This window comes from Lutra lutra, chromosome 7, assembly GCF_902655055.1.
Source record: "Lutra lutra chromosome 7, mLutLut1.2, whole genome shotgun sequence".
In the NCBI taxonomy this organism is placed as follows: domain Eukaryota; kingdom Metazoa; phylum Chordata; class Mammalia; order Carnivora; family Mustelidae; genus Lutra; species Lutra lutra.
This window is the reverse complement of record NC_062284.1, coordinates 146,667,080-146,676,258: the sequence shown is the minus strand read 5'-3', so window position 1 is coordinate 146,676,258 and position 9,179 is coordinate 146,667,080. Positions and strand designations below refer to the sequence as shown.

Here is a 9,179-nt window from a genome sequence, read left to right as displayed (position 1 = left end):
TGGGTCCACCCAGAAATCGAGAGAGAAATTAGAAAGAACACCAGATTGAACAAAATGAAAACTGAACACGTTGAAGTTTGTGGGATTCGGCTAAAGCGGTGGTTAGAGGCAGATGTCCAGCACAAGGCCCGCGTCATAGAGCAGGGAAGCCGTGTCAATGAGCTCGTCCCCCAGCGAAACCAGGCAGAGAAAGAAATGATGAGGGACCCCCTTACGCGGAGGGCGGCGGCGTACACGTCAGGAGCAGGCATCAGTGACATGGAAAACAAAAGCAGTAAAGAGAACCAGTGAACCCACTGTGGTTCTTGGAGAGGGTCGGTGACGCTGGGAAACCTCCGGAGAGCAGAGAAGAAGGCAGAAACGGCCAGTTTCAGAGCCGCGGATGCAAGTGGGGCAGGAGGAAGGTCATGGTGTTGATTGTGGTCGTGGGTGTCAGCACTCACCAAACTCACCAAGTGGCCCCTGGGCCAAAGAAGAAACCAGAAGGGAAACTCATCAAATCATGCACATCATGACATGTGGGTACCCCATCCCTGCTATAGCTCCATAAAGCTGTAAACAAAACCGAAAAGCATTTTCGGGAAAAACTAAGAAAGATCTACATAAAAGTCAGGGGGCGGGGGGAAGAAAAGGCAAGCAGAGGTATGGGGAGTCTCACAGAAGGTGGAGGTCCAGGACTGCCCTGCAGGGCCCGGGGTCCCTGGTGACTCCTCAGACTCGGGGTCCAGCCCCTAGGAGGCAATGCCTGCAAACAAGAAAACAGAGTACCCTCCCCAAGCCCAAAACAGAGCTGGAACCCTATCAGTGCCTGACTGTATCAAGGAGCGGCCCCCTACCCTCTCTGAGTGACAGAATAAAAATGATTTCTCTCTGAATTACAAAGACGTCTCCCTGAGCCTCAACGTTTTCCAGCAGGGGGATCCTCATTTATCCCAAAGTGATCAGGTGTGCCAGGAGACAAGGTCCCACAAACCAGGAATAAACAGTCAACATGAACCCATGGGTCACCAGATAGGAGAATCCCTGCAACGAACCTTAAAATGTTAATATGCACAAGAACACAAATGGGAACAAGGGATGTCTCAAGAGAGAGTACCAGATGCACGTTGGAGAAGTGACATCAGCAACTAAATGGATTTTTTTAAAGGTTTTTTTTTTTAAGATTTTATTTATTTTACAGAGACAGAGAGATCACAAGTAGGCAGAGAGGCAGGCAGAGAGAGAGGGGGAAGCAGGCTCCCTGCTGAGCAGAGAGCCCGATGTGGGGCTCAATCCCAGGACCCTGAGATCATGACTGAGCCGAAGGCAGAGGCTTTAACCCACTGAGCCACCCAGGCCTCCCCCGAGTAGATGGTTTCAACCACAGGTTCTGGAGAGCAGAAAAGAGGATTTGTGAAGCGGAGCCTGGGTGAGTAGAAAATACCCAGGGGCAGGGCGGGGGCGACGGGGACTACAGATAGAGAGCTGCGTGCGGGAGGGATGGTGCCCGCTGCTAATGGGGCCTGGGTGTCGCCCTGACCCAGAGCAGAGGGCTCCCAGACGATGGCGCAGAAGCAATATTTGAACGATATTTGAACGAATTTTTAAAAAAGATGAAAGACAAAAATCGTAGATTAAAGACAGTCTATGAATTTTAATTGGCATAAGTACAAAGGAAATACACCTAGGAACATCCTCATAAAACTCCTGAAAGTCAAAATTTAAAAGCATCCAGGAAAACTGGTATCTTATTCTCTGGGTGCAACAGAAAGAGGTAACACAGAATTTTTCCGCAGAAATGATGGGAGCAGGAAGACAACGGAAGGCTGTCTTGAAAGAGCTGAATGGCAAGGACCCCCAGCCTTCAGTTCTGTATGAGGGTCGGGCTACAGCCGCCCCCCCCTGCTTCCCTGGCCCGTGGCCCAGCCACTCCCCGGTGCCCCACCTGATCCCACACTGTGGGTTCACCCCCGTGCCCTCTCCCTGTCCCCCGCCTAGGGCTGTGCATCTGGGCCTGTGAGGTCTGCAGCCAGGTCCCAGAGGGTGGGCTCCCCTCCAGATGCCTCCCGCACGGGGCCCAGCAGGGACGACCGCCTCCTCTCCCTGCTCCCCACGGCTCCCCACGGGGGACTCTCGGGGTGGGGGGGGGCCCTCTGTCTGGAGGCCCTCGGCCTCTGTGCAGGCGCGCAGGACAGGCGGCTGGAGAGAAGAGCTCTCAGGCTGCTTCCCGGGCGCCGCGGCTGCCGTCTCGGGCTCGTCCCAATGCTCTGTCCCCTTCGGCTGTCTGTCCTTGTGGGGACACTTCCCTTCCGACCCCCGCCCAAGTGTGTCCCGTCCACACTGGCAGCAGCCGGGGCCTGGCGGCGGCCCTCGCCTCCCAGGAGCCTGCGGCACCCAGCATGGCCGAGTCAGAGAGTGACCACAGCCACCCCGCTTGGCTCTCCCGGATCCCGGACCCTGAGAAATGGCGGGAGATGACAGATGTTTGTCGTTTTAAGTCGTCAAGCTTTGTGGTCATTGGTCAGGCAGCCACTAATAAATAATATTAGGGCGTGGAGGGTGTGCGGCCTCTGCAGCCCCAGACGTACCCCGGGGGTCTTCGTGGGGTTTGCCCATGTGCGGGGGGCCCACAAACACGAGGTTCACCCCTGCAACAGCCTCAGGTCCTCAGCAGGAGATGCCATGCAGAATTCCCTCTGTGGTTTGCACCATCGAGGACGCGGAGGACGCGGCAGCCGCGGCGAATAGAAGGTCTCAGTGAGCAAATCCAGCCGTGCTGAGGAGGAAGAGGAGGGTGCGTGTGCGTGTCTCACAGACACCCCACAGCACTGCTTACGAGGAGCACAAAATCTGCTTGGGTGGAGGGGGCTGGGGGCTGGGGAGGGCTCATGTCCACGCAGGCAGGGAGGGGACGGGTGTGAGCCCACCAGCGCTGTCCCAGCGAGACGAGGCCCATGAGGGAAGGTGAGCCAAGCCGGCAGGGCGGGAACAGGCTGTGGCGCGGATGGGCGTTTTTTCTGGACTGTTTTCCTATCTTCTGCCCGATTTTGGTCATGAGTGAAACGTTTTTATGAAGAAAAGGCCATGCTTTAGGGTTTCCAGGTAAGTTCTCCGGGATCTGGCCTCTTAGGCTCTTTGCCTGTGCCTGGGACTCACCCACGCCCTGCTTGGGCCGCATGGGCCTGACGCCCGGCGCCGCAGTAGGGTGGTGGGCCTGGCGCTGCCCGGTGCGGGAGAGCCGGAGTGCCCGCACACGGCCGGGCTCAGAGGCCAGCCCGCGCCCCGCACAGCACAGAGCCGAGGCCTGGCATCTGCTCTCGCCCGATGCCATCCGGCCGGCCCGGCTGGACTCCTTGTGCTGGACGCTACGTGGAATACGTTCGCGGAACAGGGGGAGGCCGGGGCTCAAAGGACCCCCTGCCCACTCTGAGTGCAGGAGAAGCCGCAGCCCTGTCCGGAGGGGCTCGAGGCCCCTCAGCTTCTGCGCGCGCTGGGCCGCCTGCCCCCAGAGGGGTCGTGCCGCGGGGGGGGTCCTCGCGCGATCGGCCGCGGCTCAGCGCCCGCGGGGGGACAGGGCGGCCCCTCCTCCGGCGTTTGGCCGTTCACTGTCCCACGGTCCTGACCGCGCTCGCGACGGCCTGGTCCGGGGGCTGCGGGAATCCGCTTCCCAGGTCACGTGCGACCCGCGGGCGCTGCGCCGGGGCGAGGCCGACCGGACCGCCGGCTTCCCGCTGCGAGCGGCCGCGTCCCCCCTCCCCCCGAGACCTCAGCGTCCGAGCAGCCCGGCCCCGCACGTGTCCGCGTCCGCCCGGGGGCGCCACCCCTGCAGCGCCGGAGCGCGGGTCGCGAGTCGGGCCCAGGGGAACCCAGTGGCGCCCCTAAGTGCCGGCCACGGCGGGCCCCTGCGGGGACGCCACAGGGGCCGGGGCGCAGGCGGCCGCGTACCGTCAGGCGTTAGCCGGGGAGCCCGGGCGAGCCTCCAGGACGGCCTGCGGGCTCCGCAGAAGGGAGCGCGCTCCGCTCGCCGCCCCGGCCCCGCCCACCTTCCTGGCTCCGCCCACCGCTCCCGGTCCGTCCCCGGCGGCGCTCCCCACCCAAGCCCCGCCCACCGTTGGCGCCTGCGCGCGGCCAGTGAGGCCTGCCGGTCAGTGGGTCTGAAGTCCGGCGGCGGCGCCGGCGTCCGGAGGTGGCGGGTTCGAGTCCTCGCGGCCGCGCCGCAGCCCCGGTGCCCGTCCCCGACGCGCGGGCACGACCGTTGCGGGCGGCGCGGCCGCGGTCTGCGCGGCGAATCTGCCGCTGCGAATCGGCGGGCTCGGCGGCGGCGGCCTCGCGAGAGTCGGGCGGGAGGACGCGCGGGCGGGCGGGGGCCGGGGCTGGGGCCGGGGCCAGGGCGGACGGGCCCGCGCGGGCGCCGCCGTCATGACGGGCCGCGTGTGCCGCGGCTGCGGCGGCACCGACATCGAGCTGGACACGGCGCGCGGCGACGCCGTGTGCACCGGCTGCGGCTCGGTGCTCGAGGACAACATCATCGTGTCGGAGGTGCAGTTCGTGGAGAACAGCGGCGGCGGCTCGTCGGCCGTGGGCCAGTTCGTGTCGCTGGACGGTGGGTCCGCGCTGGCCGGGGGGCGCGGGGGGCGCGGGGGGCGCGGGGGGGCACGGGGGACGCCGCGGACCCTGGCGTGCGGGTCACCGGGTGGCAGCCCTCCCGTAGCCAGGTGGTCCCCCAGTGCCCGGGCGTCCACGCCCCCGGCCCGCGCCCGGGCGGGAGCTGATAACCGAATTCACAGGAGGGACACCGGTGACGTGGCCGTCCTGTCCCCCCAGTCCCCCGGTAACACGCCGCTGCGGGCCGGCTGTGGGACGGCTGGGTGCCGGTCAGGGAGCCCGCCCAGCCAGCACAAAGAAAAGTTCAGTAGCCCCAAGTCCCGGGAGCTGGCTCGCGAGCCGCCCGTCCCCGCCGCACTGCGCGGGATGTGCTCTGGGTCCCCACCTCTGGGCCGGCGTCTTCCCTTCCGCCACTGCCGGTGACTTGGCCCTGGAGGGTGCTGGTGTCCGTGGCGGGTCCTGTTGTGGCTGCGGCGTGGCCCTCCCCAGGACGGAGGACCGGCTGTGGAAGGCGCTGGGAGGGGACGGAGCTGCTGCAGCCCGTGGGACGCCCTCGGTGCACACAGTGTCCTTTCTGCAGCCCGTGCTCTTGGGCCGCGCCGTGCGCCCGGCCAGCGGGCCCTGGGAAGTGGCTCGCAGTCGTGCAGGGCGGGGGTGCGGCCGCGGGGTCGGTGTCCGTTGCCGGCCTCTTCCCCGCCGCGTCGGGACCTTCAGCTGTTCGTGGGGGAGAGCCTGGGCTGGAGTCCGGGGTCCTCTGCTTACACAGTCCCGGTGCCCGTCAGCAAGGCCCGTTTCCCTGCCTCGCGCCCAGGCTGGGGGGAGGCGCTCCGTGCCGCCCGCTGAGTGTTCCCGTAGCCCTAGGTTTTCGGCCGTTGAAGGTGAGGAAGCCCCGTCCTGCGCCGGGTTCGCCGAGAGTCGCTCCCGCGAGCGGCGCTGGAGTGGCTGCTGCGGGACCGCCGGCTCGTCTCCGCCGTCTTCAGTCGCGGGCGAGCGCGAGCTTCCCGAGCCGGACCTGCCTTTCCTCCGGGTAAACCCACCTGGTCCTAGAGCGTTGCCGTCGCGCCGGCGGCGGCGTCGCTGTGCCGGGGGGTCTGCTGGGCGCTGTGTGGATACCGGGGTGATGGCTCTCGTGGGACCCGTGGGGACCCGCCCCGTCCCTCGTGTTTTGGACGAGACCGTGGCGTCGCTGTTCTTGCTTCCTCGATTGGTGGTGCCGTTCCCCAGCGGGGGCGTCTGGGCCCAGAGGTTTTCTTTCCGGATGGTTCGCAGCCCCGAGTCCCGGATCTTGGGCAGTGTGGGCTGTAGTTCATTCGCGGTCACCCTCTCCCCGGGGCGGCTTGGCGGTCGGACCGTGTGGTCCAGGCTTGGTCCATTTGCTCTAAGCGGCAGAGCTGTGGCTGCCCTTCCCTCATCCTTTGAGGTCTGCGGGGTCTCTCGTGGTGCCCCGTTCTCGGGCCCCACACTTCCTTTCCCGTCTTCTCTCTTCCCTTTGTCCGTCCTGCGGGAAGTTGGCCGCTTCGGATGAGCTTCGCCAGGAGCGGTTGGGGTCTGCCTGGCTTCTCCCTCCCGTTCTCCACCCGTCATCTCTGACGCAGGGCGCGTGTCCGCATGCGCTTCCGGGACGACTTCCTGGGATGACTTCCTGGGATGCCGGGGCGAGGGCTGCGCGGCACCGTCTTGTGGGTGTGTCACACGTTGTCAGACTGTCCCTCGAGTCCCTGGAAAGAGTGAGGACAACAGGAAGGACAGACGGTTGCAGGAGCCAACACTTAGGGGCTGTGGAAGGGCGCTGTGCTGAGCACACCCCACACCTGCCCCCCAGCAGCTGGGGACACAGGCTGCAGGGGACAGGACGCCCCGAGAGAGTCGCAGATGTGAGCAGGGTGCGAAGCCGTCTCACAGCCAGCTGCCCTGGGAAGGCGCGGTTCCACGTTGTGAAGACGCTTCCCCAGCCCAGCCCCGCTCTGTCCCGGGGCTTGTCCTCCGGGGGGGGGGGGGGGGGGGCCCGCAGGGAGGGGCTGCAGATGCTGCATGGCTCTTAGCCCCAGGCTGCGGAGAGGTGGCTCCTGGGGCCGCAGCTCAGTGCCCCGCCGTGCCCCCGCCCCCTGTGCCCGCTCAGGGCCGTGATCTCACGACCTGCTGACGTGGGTTCCCCCAGCTCCCAGGCAGACGCGCGTGCCGGCGGCTCCTCTTGGGCCCTTTTCCGCGCTCAAGGCCCAAGATCCCTCCCACGGACCCTCATCGGGGGCCACGGTCACTGTCTTCCCTGTTCCTTGAGAACTGCATATGGACAGTTAGCACCGCGGTGCACCTGGGACTCTGTAGATGAGACGCCAGGGCCATGGGGCCAGAAGCCCTGCCTCTGTGGGCTCCCGACGGGGCTCTTTCTGGCAAGCACCCATTGTGGGCCACGCCTGGCCTCTGGGACCCAGGAGCTCTGGTCCCCGAGTCCCCGGAAGATACTCTTGGACCAGCCCAGTGTGAGGCCGGGGTCCATTGCTGGTGGTGTGAGTGCTCCTGGGGACCCGGTGGGCACGGGTGTGAGGAAGGCGGCCAGCCGAGAGGAGGGGTGGCTGTGTGAGGACAGCACGCGGCTCGGCGTGGCCAGAGTGGCAAGTCAGTGGGCAGACTCGGCCTGGCTGGGGCCTTAGTGGGGTCCTGAGGCAGGGTCCTGCCGCTCCCCTGGGGAGGGGCTCGGCCTGTGTGTGGCTTCCCAGCGGGGTAGGAGTGAGTGTGCGGTGCCGTGTGTCCGCCCTGAGGGAGCCAGCAGCCCTCCCCCCGGCTGTCCCCTCTGCCGCCGGTGGTGCCGACCCCGCTGTGGACCTCCCCCTGGACCAGTCAGCACCGCTCCCTGGAGACGCGGCCTGCAGGCGGAGGGAGCTCCGGCACCCGGCCGCCTGTGGTTCCTGCTCCCGTGGGGTCCTTCCCCCTGTCCCCCAGGGAGCTCTTGCCGTGGTTTCCATAGTCACAGCGTTTCACGGCTGCAGACGTCGGCTTGTCAGTCTCGGCGTCTGTGAGCGCCGCGTTGTCACAGACAGCAGTGCTGAAGTCCTTTCCACACGCTTGTGTTGGTGTCCCCCCCAGCCATAATACAATGAGGGAGGTTTGCAGCACCCAGCCCTGTTCGGGGAGGGCTCCCAGGACCGGGGCCGCCCTCGCTCGCTGGAAAAGGTCCCTCTGCCCTGGGGAACGGTGGGACCCGCGCCCGCCTGCCTGGCTGTGCCCGGCCCGGACGCCTGTGACTTAGGCCTCTGAGACAGACAGGGTGGTGTCCTGGCCAGAGTGCCTGTTCTCAGGAGACGTCGGCTGAACTCCGCTCAAGGCCCCGGCTGGACAGGGCTGCTCTGTCTACGACGTCGCTGGCGGCGTTTCTCGGCCGCCGCGCTCCATGCTGTATGGCTTCCAGAATCAGGGTGTTCATCCCTTCGGAACAGGGTCTTTGGGCGCTGCAGCGGGTGGACAGGGGTCTTCGCTCAGCTCCCCGTGTCAGCCTGTGTCTGTGTCCAGGCGGCGTCCCGGAGCACAGCACTGCCATCGCCTGGTCCGGGGTTTTCTGGGAGCCCCGGAGGGCTCGTGTCCCAGACTGCTGAGCCCACCTCCAGGGCCTCTGGGGAAGGGCTCAGCAGCAGCAGCGACAGAGACCCTCCCTGTAAGTCGGGTCCCTAAAGGCTGTGCTCAGCCGCATTGTGGAGTGTGTGGGTGAACAGGGGTGGTTCTGGGGTGCTGAGGCCCCGCAGCCCGGCCTCCTCTCCCCGGTGTTGAGGTGCTGGTGTTGCTGGCTTTGGTCCCTGCACTCACAGTGGCCAGGCTTGCGGTGGCCCCTCGGCTCCTGGGTCTGCAGGTGGCGGTGGCGTGGGGCGTGGCATCGGGCCTTCTGCCGCCGTCCACGAGGGGGTGGTCTTGGCCCGGTTGTCCCGTCCTCCCGCTGCGTGCTGTGAAGTGGCGGGAATAGCCTGAAGGGGTCTGAAGGCCAGACACACCCTGCCTTGGCCGCTGTGCCCATAGGCAGTCGTTCCACTTCCTGTTCAGAGCCCCTCGGCCTCCTGCCTTACCGGTGAGACCCGCCAAACACGCGCGCATTCCAGATTGCGTGTCCTGTAACCCAGCCCTGGTGGGTGTTGTCTGCTGGGTGCCAGACTCTGCCTCCGGGTGGCCAGCGGGCTTGCGGGGGGCACTGAGTCTGGAGGGGACTAGATCCCAGTGTGTCCTGAGAGCACCTGATGCCCTGAGGCTGCGCTGGGGACCTCCAGGAGCACGGGGCAGGGGTGTGTGTGCGTGTGCATGTGCGCGTGCACCGGCCCCGTGTGCGGACGGGTTGGGAGACCGCCCCGGACGGAGCCGTGCGGGACACGGTGGCCAGTCCTCCGGGAGAGGCGGGGAAGGACAGCAGGGGAACGGCAAGTAGAAGTCTCGGAAGAGCGGAAGGGGGTGGCCTCTGGCGGTTTGGCGAGATTCCGAGGAGGAAGGAGATCGCGTTTAATACCCAACCAGAGTGCAGTCGCCCTTCTTCCTTTTTTTTAAAGATTTTGTTTATTTGAGAGAGCGGGCCCGGGAGGAGGGAAAAGCCGGGATCCCCAGCAGCGTCAGGTAGCACT

At 65.7% G+C, this 9,179-nt stretch overlaps 2 protein-coding genes across 3 annotated transcripts in view; one reads left to right on the top strand and one right to left on the bottom strand.

The window, feature by feature from the left end:
* Nucleotides 1-1,294: 1,294 nt before the first annotated feature.
* Nucleotides 1,295-4,016, bottom strand: LOC125103731 (translation initiation factor IF-2-like). 2 transcript variants are annotated; one of them, XM_047735541.1, is made up of 3 exons: nt 3,925-4,016; nt 2,529-2,755; nt 1,295-2,426 (listed from the first exon to the last, which is right to left on the bottom strand). In XM_047735541.1, the coding sequence occupies exons 2-3, from the start codon at nt 2,593-2,595 to the stop codon at nt 1,357-1,359; spliced, it is 1,137 nt and encodes a 378-aa protein (XP_047591497.1). In that variant the 5' UTR covers nt 2,596-2,755; nt 3,925-4,016; the 3' UTR covers nt 1,295-1,356. The 2 variants fall into 2 exon arrangements, with proteins under 2 accessions (XP_047591497.1, XP_047591496.1); XM_047735540.1 differs by having other exon boundaries at nt 2,529-3,956.
* Nucleotides 4,017-4,340: 324 nt separating this feature from the next.
* Nucleotides 4,341-9,179, top strand: part of BRF1 (BRF1 RNA polymerase III transcription initiation factor subunit) — a 44,774-nt gene continuing 39,935 nt past the window's right edge. The window contains exon 1 of the mRNA XM_047735538.1: nt 4,341-4,582. Within this exon, the coding sequence (XP_047591494.1) occupies nt 4,399-4,582 (184 nt within the window). The 5' untranslated portion in view covers nt 4,341-4,398. The remainder of the gene's footprint in view (nt 4,583-9,179) is intronic.